The 15,852-nt window shown below is 36.4% G+C and overlaps 1 protein-coding gene across 1 annotated transcript; it reads left to right on the top strand.

Moving 5' to 3' along the window:
• The first annotated feature begins 678 nt into the window (after positions 1–678).
• Positions 679–1,938, top strand: LOC120578129 (uncharacterized). The gene is made up of 2 exons (XM_039830311.1): positions 679–739; positions 1,109–1,938. Exons 1-2 carry the CDS (start codon positions 679–681, stop codon positions 1,936–1,938), a joined length of 891 nt encoding a protein of 296 aa, XP_039686245.1.
• The last annotated feature ends 13,914 nt before the right edge of the window (positions 1,939–15,852 follow it).

The following is a 15,852-nucleotide window of genomic DNA, read 5'->3' as shown; positions in this document are numbered from 1 at the left end:
ATCAAACACTACCATCCATACAAACAAACAACACTCAAGAACTGTGCAACTCGCCTCGCGAGCACATCTACTCGCTATGGCGAGTTCGCAAAACTACTTGCTCGCCATGGCGAGTTCAAGGCGAACTCGAGGCGAGTGAAAAATAGGTGCTCTCGGGAAAAATGACATTTTCTCACTCAAACTTCTATACTAAGCTCCCTAATCATCTTTTTAACCTGAAAATTGTTCCAGTCTTCATTAATATCATCTAGGTACCTTAAACCATCCCCAAAACATCTTATGACAACTTTTCAAAAATCAAGTTTTAATCTGGGCTACTCGCCATGGCGAGTTGGTCTACTCGCGAGGCGAGTGTTGATGTTGTTCACTCGCGAGGCGAGACATGAATGCTCGCGAGGCGAGCGATGAACATCAGTACGGGTAGAAAACTGGTTTTTCCCCAAAATCCCATTTTTCTTCCAATCACTCCCCAAATCAGTTTACAGACATAAATTCACTTTCTGTATGTACTTAGAACCTATTTCTAACATCAAATTCACACTCACAACTCCAAAATCCATAATTCAACATAAAATCCAAAATCCTCAATTTTCACCAAAACCTGTTAAACTCAAAATAAAAATCTAAAATCTACACTATTGAAGTAAACCTCACCCTTACCTTAATTCAGAATGAAAAATGCACAGCAAAAAGGGTTGCTCTGGTTCTAAGTTGCTCTTCTCTCATTCTTCTCCCAAAAGTTGGTTTTACGTGAAACTGGTTTTCTGACACCCACCCTTTTCTTAACTTCCCATTAATTGTAACTCCCTACTATTTCATTTAACTCCCCATAATTTCTATTAACTTCTATAAACTCCCCAAACACCAAAATAATTATTATTTCATACTTATTCTAATTATTATTAAATAAACCATATAATAAAATAATACACCACATAAATCACCCAAAAATCACACACATATATATATATATATACTCCACATAAATCACCAAACATCATATATAAATATATATATACTCCACATAATTCAAATTAATTAAATATAACAACTAGGGCGTTACAGTTGTTATGGTCTAGATTATCTTCTTTATTGGGGCCTTTAACAGGGAATAATGTGTGTTTGTGTGGTGACTTTAATGCCGTGAGGTCGGTGGAGGAACGGCGTTCTACAAGAGCCCAGTCTAGTGTGGGAGATGTTGTTCCGTTTAACCGGTTTATTGAGGAAAATTCGTTGGTAGATCTTCCTCTTTGTGGCCGCAATTTTACTTGGTATAAAGGGGATAGTACTTCTATGAGTCGCCTTGATAGATTTCTTTTATCGGAGGAGTGGTGCTTGGTTTGGCCTAATTGTTTGCAAGTGGCTCATTTGAGGGGTTTATCAGATCATTGCCCTTTGTTTCTTTCGGTGAATGAAGATAATTGGGGACCGCGTCCATCGCGTATGTTAATATGTTGGTCAGATGTTCCTGGTTATAAACAGTTTGTCATTGATAAGTGGCGAGAGTTATCTATTCAAGGGTGGGGCAGATTTGTTTTGCAGGAAAAATTGAAAAGGATGAAATTTGCATTGCGAGAGTGGCATCGCACTCATGTCAGTAATTTACCGGGGAGAATTCAGGCTTTCAAACAGAGAGTGGATGTATTGGAAACAAAGGCGGAACAGTTGCAGTTGTCAGATGAGGAATTAGCTTTTTTGCGAAGTTCTACTGTGGATATTCACTCTTTGTCACGGTTGAACACTAGTATTTCTTGGCAACAATCGCGGTTATCATGGTTAAAAGATGGTGATGCCAATTCTAAATATTTTCATGCAGTCTTGGCTGCTAGGCGTCGCGGTAACTCTATTAATTATCTGAATGTCGATGGTCTTATAGTTGAAGGTGTTATTCAAGTTCGTGAAGCGGTGTTTAACTATTTTTGCCTATTGAAGTCGTGAGGCCTAGTGTGGAAGGGATGGATTCTCGGCACCTTGACTATGGGGATGGGGTCTCTCTTGTGCGCCCCTTTTCTATAGAAGAGGTGAAGGTGGCTGTGTGGGATTGTGACAGTTTCAAAAGTCCAGGTCCTGACGGTATTCATTTTGGCTTTATTAAGGACTTTTGGTCGGAAATGAGTGGTGATATTATGCGTTTTATTGGAGACTTTCATAGGAATGGCAAGCTTACTAAACGAATTAATAGTACCTTCATCGCTTTGATTCCAAAGGTGGAGAGTCCTCAAAAACTTTCTGATTTCCGCCCAATTTCTTTGGTGGGGAGCTTGTATAAAATTCTTGCTAAAGTTCTTGCTAACATGTTGAAGTGTGTGATGGGTAAGGTGGTATCGGAGTCTCAGTCTGCTTTTATTCAAAATAGACAGATTTTGGATGGTCTTCTTATTGCAAATGAGGCGGTGGACGAAGCTAAAAAATTGAAGAAAGAATTACTCTTGTTCAAAGTGGATTTTGAGAAAGCTTATGATTCGATAGATTGGAATTATTTGGAGACGGTCATGATAAGAATGGGGTTTCTGACTTTGTGGAGGAAATGGATTAAAAAATGTATAGGCACGGCTTCAGCTTCTGTGCTTGTTAATGGCAGCCCTACGGCGGAGTTTCCTTTAAAACGTGGGTTACGGCAAGGAGATCCTTTATCTCCATTTCTCTTTCTTTTGGCGGCGGAGGGTCTTAATGTTTTGATGAAGGCGGTGGTGGATGCTAATATGTTTAGTGGATATCGTTTTGGTGTGCATAATCGGGTGTCTGTTTCCCATTTGCAATTTGCTAACGATACCCTGTTGTTGGATGAGAAAAGTTGTGCGAATGTCCATACTTTAAGGGTTGTTTTGGTGTTATTCGAAGGCGTGTCTGGTTTAAAGGTGAACTTCCATAAAAACATGTTATTTGGTGTTAATATTGGAGACTCTTGGTTGGGGGCAGCAGCCACCGCGTTGAGTTGTAGGGTGGGACGAGTTCCCTTTGTGTACTTGGGTCTTCCTGTTGGAGGTGATGCTAGGAGATTAGCTTTTTGGGATCCTGTTGTTGCCAGTATTGCGAAGAGGTTGTCGGTTTGGAAGAGTCGTTTTCTTTCGTTTGGAGGCCGCTTGATTCTCATAAAGTCTGTCCTGTCTTCTCTACCTGTTTATGCCCTTTCCTTCTTCTGAGCTCCATCAGGTATAATCTCTTTTATTGAATCTTTGTTTAATAATTTATTTTTGGGGCGAAGTGAGGATCATAGGAAAATCTCCTGGATTAGTTGGAAATCTATTTGTGTTAGAAAGGAGGAGGGAGGATTAGGGGTGAGAAGAATGGGTGAATTTAATCTGGTGAGAAGAATGGGTGAATTTAATCTGGCTCTTCTAGGGAAGTGGTGTTGGAGAATGTTAGTTGATAGAGAGGGGTTGTGGTATAGGGTGTTAGTGGCCCGTTACGGTGAGGAGGGTGGTGTTTTGAAGGATGGAGGGCGGAGGGCTTCAGGTTGGTGGCGCGACCTTCAACGCGTGCGTGATGGTAGTGGGGGAGTGGATGGTAAATGGTTTAGTAGCTGCGTCTCCAAAGTGTTGGGGAATGGTAGAAATACTTATTTTTGGACTGATCCGTGGTTAGGTGGTTTTACGTTATCGGTACGGTTTAGACGCTTATTTGATTTAACTGTCAATAAACTTAGCACGGTGGAGGATATGTTTGTGTTGGGGTGGGCGGAGGGTGGTGAGGCGTGGAAGTGGCGGAGGAATTTATGGGATTGGGAGGAGGATTTAGTAGTGGAGTGTGCTAGGTTGCTTGCTAACGTTACTTTGCAGGCCTCTCAGTTTGATGCATGGAAATGGAGACTTGACAATTCAGGAAAATATTCTGTCTGTTCTGTTTATGATATGTTGACTACAGGTGGTAATCCTACGGTCGATGAGGCTTCCAATTTGGTGTGGCACAAAAATGTTCCGCTAAAGGTTTCTTTTCTTGCGTGGAGGCTTCTTCGGAATCGGTTGCCAACTAAGACCAACTTGGCGGTTCGTGAGATCATGGTTCAGGATGCGCATATGTGTGTGTCTGGTTGTGGGGAGGTGGAGACAGTTCAACATTTATTTGTTTCCTGCCCTATATTTAGAAACTTATGGCAGTATGTTCGAGCTTGGATTGGAGTCATTGGGGTCGACCCTTTTGATGTTGCTAACCACTTTGTTCAGTTTTCTTATCTGTTAGGTCATGCGGCTAAAAAACGTTCTTTTATGCAATTGTTATGGTTGGCTTGTGTGTGGGTGTTGTGGACTGAGCGTAATAACAGGCAGTTCAACAATACAGAAAATAATATTTACCAGTTGTTCGTACAGGTTCAAAACCATTCTTTCTGGTGGCTGAAGGCAGCTAACGTTGTTCATGAGTTAGGGGTTCATAATTGGTTTGCTTGCCCGTTACCGTGTTTGGGTATAGGGTAGTTGTTTTTCTGCTGTTATTGAGCCCTTGACTGAATTCTATTGCAATTATGCTCGTTTCCTTCTAGCAATCCTTGTGCGGAAGGAACAAAGCTTTTATTGTTAATATATGTTTCATTTTTGCCTCTTAAAAAAAATTACAATTCAATTTTATGTTCTTAGTCATTCAAGAAACGAATAATTAATATAAATGTTCCAATAATAGAACAATAATACACATGAAAGTTGTAAAATCAAAATTATTGTGACACCCCAAACCCCAACACCTTTTAATTTAGAGATTTTTACTAATAAATATTTTTTACGCAAGCTTTTTTTTTATCATGTGAAAATTTGCACATGTTAATTTTGGACATATTAAGAGATTCAAAATAATAAGTTTATTTTGAAACTTGTACATTTTACACTAAATATATAACCTTTTTTATTATTGATTGTTGCTTTTCAATTAAAAATTGTTACTTTTAATTCCTTTTAACATGTACTAAAATATTGCCCATGTTAGAAAATCTCAATTAATATCTTTGGAAATAGCGACTTCTCAAAACTCTTTAAACACATCAAGTTAATGTTTAGGACACCTATAAGTACATCACATACACAGTTCCATTCATCCTTTATTATAAAAGTTAGATTTGGTTAGCAAATATGTTTACCTTAATTCTTCCTAATTTTCCCTATTCCTTAGCATTTTTCCCTCCTAAGCATGTACTTATTGCTAATCTAATATCACCCGTTGATTTAAACTCTATTTTCACACAGGATCACACCCGTTAATGCCAATTGAAAACGAATAACACTCTTTTAATGCAATTGAAGACGTAGTTATTTTAATCAAGTCAGTCAAAACTCTATTTTCAAACTACTCATTTTCTCTCATATAACTTAGTTAATGCTAATTGAAAACGAATAACACACTTTTAATGCAATTGAAGACGTAGTTATAACAAACATGTTTCCCTAATTTGCCCTAATCCCTAACATTTTTCCCTCCTAAACATGTACTTATTGCTAATCTAATCTCACCCGTTGATTCAAACTCTATTTTCACACTTGATCACACCCGTTAATGTCAATTGAAAACGAATAACACACTTTTAATGCAATTGAAGACGTAGTTATTGCTAATCAAGTCAGTCAAAACTCTATTTTCAAACTCCTCATTTTCTCTCATATAACTTAGTTAATGCTAATTGAAAACGAATAACACACTTTTAATGCAATTGAAGACGTAGTTATTGCTAATCAAGTCAGTCAACAACCCCCTACGTCTCAGCCGTAGATCTCTTAACAAACTTTTAAACCAATCTAGACTTGATGAGCTAGCATTTTTGCCTTAATCCCTTGCATTTTTCTCTCATAAGCAGGTAATTATTGCTAATCTAATCTCCCAACCAGACACTTAATCACAGCCGTTGATTCAAACTCTATTTTCAAACTCCTCATTTTCTCTCTCATACAAAAACGTCATAATGACAATTGAAAACAGTGCTAATGATCCTCATTTTCCATCCTTAATATGTAGTTAATGCTAATCAAGTCAGTCAACCACTCTCTTCATCTCAGCCGTAGATCTCATAACCTTTCATGTATTAATGTTAATCAACTCAGTCAACCACCCCCTATATCTCAGCCGTAGATCTCATAACCTTCCATGTATATTAACGATTCCATTCCCATATTATCCTCTCCTACCATCATTTTATGTCCAAACAGTTTAGACTTAACAATGGAAAGTGATGCACAAGCTCTCTTAGCATTGTACTGCTTGAAGGGTACAAATAACACAGCAAAATCTAACCATGTTTCATCTTCTTTCTTGATCTGTTATGTTTTGTTTCATATATATTTTTCAACTTGCACTAATTTCTTTGAATCTTTGATCTTTTTCAGCTCCATTAGATCCAAATCCTATAACTGATTTGGACAAGTTTGTTAACAGATTGCGAGTTCAATATAGAACTCTTCGAATTGTGTTCCGTGTAACTGATGTGAGTGCAAGATTACTGATGTTGATACTGTGTTTTTATAGATGCGACATTTCAAATTAAAAGTTCATTTGATCATTTTTCTCACTTACTAATTTCGGATATATATGTTTTCGAGGGTGCACTTATGTTGCCAAAAACCTTTGTCTCTGATTTTGGTGCATCACTAGCCTTCAGCAAAAAATAATGTATAGATCACGAAAATCATGTTGTGAACGAATATTGATAGATCACGAAAATTATGCTATGAACGACATTTCAAATAAGGATATTAAATGGTTAACAAAATATTGGTCAATATATTTTTTGTTAATTTTTCTATTTCCATTTTTAAATTGTTATATAAACATTTTCACCCCCATTTTTTAATTGTTATAAAACTTCTATTAAATATATATGTTTACATTATTGCGATTGATTCGATTAATTTCTACGTGGTATGACCCGTGCGGTAGCATGGGTCAAGAGTCTTGTATTCAAAATATTTGAATAGCTATCCATCAATTGTGTGGAACCAACTACTTGAACTACAATGTAGGAAAAACCTAATAATCAAGATATCCACAAGAAGGGGAATGAATCCTCTCCAGTAACTGGAGGGTCCAGTTAAATCTCAGTCTTTAAACAAAAATAAATACTTGAAAGTCTAAATGTTAAAAACTTGAAATTATGAGAGATAATAAATTTAATGTTGTAGATTCCCACACCGCAGAAAACAAGAGAAAAACACACTGGAGGAAATCCCCTCCCCACAAGAAGATATCCACAAGATACTATGGAAATTTTGGGGGTCAAACACCCGTACAGGCCACCTCCCTCTATGCTCACCACCATGTTTTCTGAAGCTCCCCTTGTGGTTGAAGTTAACACCGTTCTCAAATGCATTATATCGTTTCCTAAAGGGACATCTTGTGGTAGAGACGATTTGCGAGCCCAACACCTATTAGATGCATTGTATGGAGAATGTTCAGTTGTGGCTAGAGATCTCTTATGTGCTATCACTTTAGTGGTTAACCTATGGTTAGGAGGAAGATGTCCCTTAAGTTTGGCAAAATTTGTAGCTTCTGCACCTTTGACACCATTTTTAAAACCTGATGGCGGGATACGCCCTATTGCAGTTGGTACTATTTGGAGGCATCTAGTATCCAAAGTTTCTATGAAAGGAGTTGGTAAAGATATGTCTAAATTGTTGGAACAAAATGTGTTTTACAATAAACCTTAATGAGTTTTGATGAGAACAAGGTATTAAAAATTGTCAATTGGATATTGCTAATATTTTTTCAAGTGTACAGGACCATAGACAAGTTGATCAACATAATAGGTCTTGGAAGAACAAAAGAAAGCAAAGGAATCAACAAGAAGAGAAACCTAGAAGCATATGAAGAAATCAGCATCTAAAGTCTAAAGTGCGTCTGAAGCCAAAATGCATCTGATGACGTCATCAGAAGCAATACCTTCAGAAGCCATTTGTTCAGAAGCTGTATAACATCAGAATCTGCAAGTTGATCAGAATATTCAACCTGAAGACTCTAAGAGCTGTCTATTGGATTTAACCTTGTCTAAGAGAGCGAAAGACTAAAAGGAAGGTGCCAACGTTCATTTGAAAAGCACTGGGTGCTTGTCCTTCACTGAAGAGTTGACAAAGTACAAGTGTACAACCACTACCTCCACGACTCTGATTGTGTCTGCGCTACAAGACAAGAAAAACAGCTCTGCCTGCAGAAATGTTCCTTCAAGATAGGAATGGATTTGAACGTGATTCTTTATAGGACAACATCCAAATCAGGCAAAAGATCATTGGTATTTGATCAAGGTTTCTCAACGACTCTTTTGACGTGCTTAAAGATCTCAACGTCTCTCTACACACCTCTATATAAAGGAGTGAAGACTTGCAGATCAGTAGAGACAATATAACAAGTTAAAAGCGCCCAAACTCTGCCAAATTTGTTTCTCAAAAAGCACTTTGAATTTCTTTGTTGATTTGATATATCTTAGAAATTCTTAAGTCTAGAGTCTTTCAATTGCATTTTATTGTGAACACCACTTATAGTATATCAAGTGTTCAAACTCAAACAATTTTCTGTGTAATTCTGTTTGATTAGAAGTCTCTTGCTTTAGTGCTTGAGCAAAGGAAGTCTCTTGCTTTAGTGCTTGAGCATAGGAAGTCTCTTGCCTGCGTGCTTGAGCATTTGTGAAGTCTCATACTAGGTAGTATTGAGCAGTTGTAATCTGTGTGATTATTTCTTAGTGGAAATCTCCTTGGAAGTGCAAGGAGGACTGGACTACTTCCGATTTGTGGAAGGAACCAGTATAATTGCTTGTGTCTCTCTTTCTTTTCTCTACTCTGTTTTTACTCCGCTGCGTATCTGATTCTGAACAATACATCAGAAGCAATTTAATTGCATCTGAAGTATTATCACATCAGAAGCACTCTCAAACAGCTTCTGAAGTGATATCAGAAGAAGATTTTCAAAAGAGAAAAAGAAAACACAATTCAACCCCCCTTCTTGTGTTTTTCTCACCTTCATAAATATCTCAATGACTTCAGTTTGGTGTGGGGGCTTCAGTGTCAACAGGGTGTTGAACCTGCGACATGGAGATGGTTCTTTGGCTATGCTTACAGTAGATTTTTCGAATGCTTTCAACTTGGTAGATAGTTCGGCACTACTACGTGAGGTGAGATTGAGATGCCTATCTATTTCTTTATGGATAGGAAGCGAGTTTATACCTTGGTGATGGACATATTATGTATGCTACTGGAGTGCAACAAGACAATCCATTAGGGCCGCTCCTTTTTGCTCTTGTGTTGCACCCTCTTATTCATCATATCAGAGATAGTTGCAAGCTTATTCTTCATGCTTGGTACCTTGATGATGGGACTCTTGTAGGGGATTCAGAGAAGGTGGCTAAAGCTCTAGATATCATCCGGGTTTTTGAGCCAAATTTGAGCCTTGAATTGAATATTTGTAAGACTGAGATCTTTTGGCCTTCATATGATGGTAATAAGCATCGTGGGGGGTTGTTCCCTGCGGATATTGGGAGGCCAACATTGGGGGTGAAATTGCTTGGAGGGGTTGTTAGTCGAGATAAAAGTTTTATTGAGGGGTTGGCCATGAAGAGAGCTTCCAGGGCTGCTGAGTTAATGCATCTTCTTCCTCAGTTACGGGATCCTCAGAGTGAGCTTCTTCTACTTCGATTGTGCATGGGTATTGCCAAATATTTATCTGGCTTAAGGACGTGCCAGTTGATTCACATGGAGGAGGCGACCATGTTGTTTTATAAAGAGTTGCGTGAAGCGGTTGAGGACATTGTGGTTAGTGGAGGTCCTTTCTCTGGGGACCTTCAATGGAGGTTGGCTTCTTTACCTATTAGGTTTGGAGGGTTGGGTTTGTACTGAGCTTTGTAGGCTTCTTCACCCGCTTTTGTGGCTTCTAGGGCATAGTCTTGGGTGCTACAAGGACATATTTTGAGAGACAATAGGTTATGGCATGGACTCAGATTTTGATAATGCTTTGGATTGTCTTCGTGGTGGGATTCCAGATTTTTATGTTAGCAGTTTTACTAGAAAAGACCCGTCCCTCATAAAGCACAACATGTTTTGGCGAGTGCTCTTTTTAGTAAAAGTGTTCAGGATATGGAAGTTAAGTTTGACATGACCACGAGACAAAAGGCAATTTTTGGATGTCTGCAAGCAGCACATGCTCGGGATTTTCTTCTAGCTATCCCGATTGATGAGTTAGGTCAACATATGTCACCAGTGGAGTATCATACTATCCTTAGATATCGCCTTATGATTCCACTATATCCTTTTGATGAGGTGTGCCTGGATACTTTTGGGGGAGCATGTCGTTCATTGTAAGGAGCTTCCCGACTTTAAGTACAGACATGAATTTGTTAGGGATGTACTTTTTGATATACTCAGACGGGTGAGAATATAAGTGAAGAAGGAGGTGCCTGTGAACTTCCTGACCGACCCACTAGATAAAAGATCAACACTCAGGTATGTGGACGTTTTGGTGTACGGATGGGTAGGTGGAACACATGCTTGTGTAGACTTGACTGGGATTTCACCAGTTGTGGGATTAGGTGTCGGACCTTTTACCGTAGGGCAGGCAGCCCTAAAAGCTGCGTCAAGCAAAGTGGCCAAACATGAGAAAGCGTGTTCTGACAATCAACATGCTTTTATACCATTTACTTTTGACACTTACGGTTTCCTAGCACCAGAGGCTATTGAAACATGAGAAAGCATGTTCTGACAATCAACATGTGTTCACGAGGATTGGTTTTGTCATCCAAAAAGGTCTAGCGGCGCAGCTTGTTGTCCGATTGCCTTCTATTCAAGTGTAAATAATGGTTTATATATATATATATATATATATATATAAGTTGTTTCCGGAAAATGCTAACTAGTGTTTCCGGAACATCGGTTAATAAAATCCATCTAGAAAGATTATATTAAAAGTTGTGGAAAAGTGAAGTATTTAACTTTTTAAAAGTCAAAAACTAATTGTTTTCAATGAGATTTTTATATTTTGAACTTTCTTAACTAATGCCTCAGATACACTAATTATTAGCATACCCTAAAAGTAAATAACCTCCCAGTTTTACGAAAATCGCAAAATAAATACTTGGCCTGAAAGCCACTAATATAGTAAGTCATAAATAAGTCGTCCCAAGCATAAAATAGATTGAGCTCTGCCTCTACTCTTCATTTGTAGCTTGGTGCCTCTCCACCAACGCAAGCCTCAAACACAAATAAATGAGAGGGTGAATAATTCTATCACGTAGAGTATAGTAATGAATAAACTTAACTCTTAAAAATATTTACATGTACACATAATGACCCATTTTCACATCGACCATTTTCATAGAATTTGGTATCACTTTATTACATAGTTGACATTATGCATGACTCATGTAGTCGTGTTATGAACATTTATTTTAAACACTTCATATGACACTCGATACCATATACTTCAAAACAGTTGGCATGAAATATGATATTATGTTGTCCCAAGTCATCAAATACTCACTCATCTTGATACGAGGTCCATTTAGATGATTATTCAAGGTAAACTAGGGTTGCATGATAACTTTCAACATTAAGTAATTATATATGCCCAGTGGTTGGTTTGGGATCTTGGAGTTTGTTCCTCAAAAGGTTTCAGGTTCGATTATCTCTGGTGCCAATTTCGGTGGGCAAGTCCATACAGAGCTTTGCTCTGCTCCCAGCAAGTGGGCGGTGGGATTAATCCCCTGAAATTAGTCGATCATTGCATCGGATACAGAAATTTCCCCCTTGAGAACCCCACATGTTCTAACGAAAAAACTTCCATCATCAACCTCTTACATTTGTATTCCCCCACCATTGGGTTACTAAACCATTGTTTTATTTTTTAGAATATTATTTATATTTCAAAAGTTATATTATCATACCGATCATGTGCTACTATGTTGCCATTTCTTAATTCAGTTGAGCAATTATCTGCTGAATCATTGCAAATAACTATTATTAAAGCACATTTAAATTGCTTATTGAGTCAAGGCTCTTACCATTCTTCACAAAGTTAACTTTGATAGCTATTATTATGCCTTTATTCTAGCATGACTAAGCAGTTACTTGCTGATATATTAAAACTTCTTTTTCATGTGTGAAAACATATACGTGAAGCACTATTCTTCTCAAGCTTTTTTCATCAGTAGCAACAAATTAAAACCCATACCTCACAACTTTGTTTTCTTATCTTCCAATTTTACTTTCTGAGAAAAACATCTGCCTGATAATAATTGGTGATTCTTGCTGTTATGTTACCTCCATCACTAGGAGAAGGACCTGTTGTATCCTGGGGAGTTTGCGCACATTGAGGCGGATAAATTCCAAGGACAGTCTTCGTGACGCCTCAGGTTAATACTAACGTGTTCAATTTTGCAGGTTTACTGTCTAGTTTGTTTTGCAGAATCTGGTTCGTTGTTACTCGAAGTTGCGGTGGCTGCGTTGTTATTTGAAGTTGCGGTTGCCGGATATTATTTAAAGTTGTCGTGTTGCGGTTACTGTTTACGCATCAGGTACAACAACCATCACATAATCACTCCCCCTATTTTATCAAGCTTCTCCTTACTTGAGGAGAGGACCGTTTTCAGCTTAGGTCATTACATTCATAATGCAGATATTAACACATGTATAAAGTCTCAACACATATACATATTTCATATATTTTAATTACCATATGAATAAATACGTAAGTGCAAAGACCCTTGATTAAGCGTTAAACTTAATTTTTGGTTTTGATTAGTGATCAAGAGGGTTTTACCTTTTGAGCTGGAAAATTCTGCTGCTTCTACCTAGTAGAGAGGAATTGAAGAAAACACAGACCAATGTGTGCTTTCATAGGATACAAGTTAGGAAGTTAACAGAGAATTAACACCGTTAAATAGAAGGGATGTGTTTGTCATTTTGAGAAAGAAAATAAGGGAGGTTTGTGACTATATTAAAACTAGAGTAGAGGGGGTGTTTGTGCTATTTAATAAGACCTTAAGGGAGGTAAGTGCAATTTGCCCTTAAATCAATCTTAAGTAATTAATATAGAATTATCCAATAATTTTTTTTTTCTCTTTTATAGTTATCCAAGAATTTGTTTACCAAGGATATGTAAAGTAATATTTATGTTCATTTTGATTATAGTATAAGCTACAATGTTTGACAAAATGAAAGAAGCACCCACATTTAAAGTCTAATTCGCTTGAATATATATATGCGATGTCTGAGGTCACTAAAAATCCTCACAAATAGATTGTGGCACACATATATAAGGCGGTTTTGAAAAACCGAGCAAATAAGTTTTAGGTGGTTAAAAATCCCAACAATTAAAAAAAATAGTAAGGGAAATTTAAAAGAGAAAACGTGAATTTCTCTCTTATATTGTCGCTAAATTTTACAACGAGGGCTTTTATTTTTTCGTCACTAATTTATGTCGCCAATTTTGCTTTTTCTATTAGTTTACAAAGCTCCATAAAATAGCATTATTTTTTAAATGAGTTATGTAAAAACCAAAAAGAAAAGAAACAACATATCAACCATAGAGTAATGTACCAAAAAAATATCAATCATAGAGTATTTACTTAATTTACAGAAATAGTTATATACATATCTGCAATTTAAACATCAATAACAAATCTGGTATTTGGGTTTCCATGCAACTTCATATCAAACCCAATTAAAAACTATGCACGACGAGCTTTTGTTGCTTTCTCTGTGATTTGTACACAATACTTCTCACATGCTGGGCTACATGTATCGATCGTAGCACCTTTCTCTTTCAAGCACACAGGCATGCATTCTTTCGCACAATCAGATAGAGTTTCTGCCTTTTTAACAGAGGCCATAGCAATCACCAAGCATATCAGCAACACTGCTATTGCTTTCTTTGATGGCATCATGGTTGAAAATTTGTCTTTAATTGAAAGTATAAGATTGATTAATTGATTTGCTCAATATATATATGGTAAAGAAGGTGTTCTTCCTCATGCAAACAAGTGGTGAGGAGAAAAGCATGGTGAAGATTTGTTAAATTTTTTAACTACCCCTATATTCATGTGGTATAATTTTAGGTCACTGTTTAAGGTCCTTATTTCTCGAAAAAAATTGGTAACAAGTATTACACCGTAATTTTTGCATATAATATATTTTTTAGGGAAATGCTAACCGGTGCTCCGGGGGCATTAGTTAAGGATATGAAAAAGGAAATTATATAGTAGTTAAAACATTGAAATTGTGTAATTAATTTATAATAAAGTCAAAAACAGTTTCCTTTTATGGTAATAATTTCCTTTTATGATATGCTTAACCCGTACCCCGGAGACACCGGTTAGCAGGACCCTACTTTTTAAACCATGTCTTTGCACGCAACTCTAGAGTATCATCTTTGAAGTAATTGATGTTTATTTAAAGAAACAAATAAAGCCTCAATGCAGAGAGCGGACAAATTATCTCATGTGATGACATGAGAGTCCATTGAAATCTTCACCATCAATTTAAAAGAAAGGAGAAAGAATTTAGAAAGAAAGAAAAACGAATTTTAATGGTGTAGATCATAAAACATAAGAGGAAAAAAATTGAGAATCTATTCCCAAAGATAGTAAGATAGAAGCAATGAAGGAAGTGGAAATGGAAATAAGTAGTGTATTACTAGGCTAGTGTCTAGTGTATTTTAATGAAAATAAGTAGTGTATTTTGACCCAATGTTTTACTAGGCTTAAAGCAAAGATTAAAATGATGTACATTTTGTTTTTTTTATTTGTTAAATAGTCTAGTGTCTAGAAACTATCCTCTTAGGACTAATAAGTATGGAATTCGAAGTTTAAACTCCGATTCTTACATATATAATTCAATATCAAAATATATTTAAATAAGAAAAATAATATGCATTAATTATCAATATGCATTAAAATAAATCAAAACTCTCATCAGAAAAACTAAAACTAAAATTTATCATTTTTAAAAACATAATAACAGAAAGACAATATTTTAATATGATGTAACGAAAGACGGACATAGACAAAAAAATAAAAATAAGACCGACATAATTGGGCTTCATTGGTTAAATTATTAGACTATTAATTTTTAATCTTATGACTTGCTCGCATGTCCTATTTTTTTCCTTAAAAAATATCATTGTTTGGATTCTTTAATCTGAACGATTGTTCATGTATTTGTGAATTGAATAAATTTTTATTATATAAAATAAAATAAAAGACAATGAGCTTATAATGATATTAAAATATCATTATGCAGTTGTTAACGATATACATTTCAACTAATCTACCCAAATATTTATGCTACAATCATCAAGTCCATGGAATTCATCTTTTTCATTATTGACACCATCTCCAACCTTCTTATGAACATAAACCTTCTATTCAGGATCAAGGTTTTCAACAATCAACAAAGTACAAATTATCATCTCTTATTACTTTATATCCCGCCACCCGACTTAGTTCATTATAGGTTATCATCCTACCAAAATATCTTTCAAACCATGCATCTTCTTGATGGTGTTGTCTCCATAGCAGGAAAATGGAAGAAATTGGACAACTATCATTCAAATATACCATCATAAAATTGTTTCCATATGTGCTAAACACTTGATTAAATGGTGTGCCACGTAGAGGGAAAAAAGTTTTTGATTGCTCTTTATTGATGGACAATAGAACTACCTCATGCTTGTATCTCTTTATAGTGAGGAAATCCATATTCAACATGATCATCCATTTATTTGGTTGAGTAGGACCAATACTATCACTGGTCAGAGTATGTAAGACCTTGTTGAATCATTTATTCGACCCAATCAATTGGCGATAACACTCACAATCTTCACCGTTAAGCTCTTTTAGAAGTTGATAACGGATCATATGATAATCATCAACATACATGTTACATAGGCTCACAACTGCACATG

The sequence above is a fragment of the Medicago truncatula genome, chromosome 1 (genome assembly GCF_003473485.1).
Source record: "Medicago truncatula cultivar Jemalong A17 chromosome 1, MtrunA17r5.0-ANR, whole genome shotgun sequence".
Taxonomy (NCBI): Eukaryota; Viridiplantae; Streptophyta; class Magnoliopsida; order Fabales; family Fabaceae; genus Medicago; species Medicago truncatula.
This window is presented reverse-complemented; position numbering and strand designations above follow the sequence as displayed.

Excerpts from the sequence above, each read along its gene's own strand:
- LOC120578129 (XM_039830311.1), top strand. The coding sequence starts at position 679 with ATGCACAGCAAAAAGGGTTGCTCTGGTTCTAAGTTGCTCTTCTCTCAT. Across the intron at positions 740-1,108 it reads CTCTCATTCTTCTCCCAAAA|GGAATAATGTGTGTTTGTGT; the intron begins GTTGGTTTTACG and ends GGCCTTTAACAG.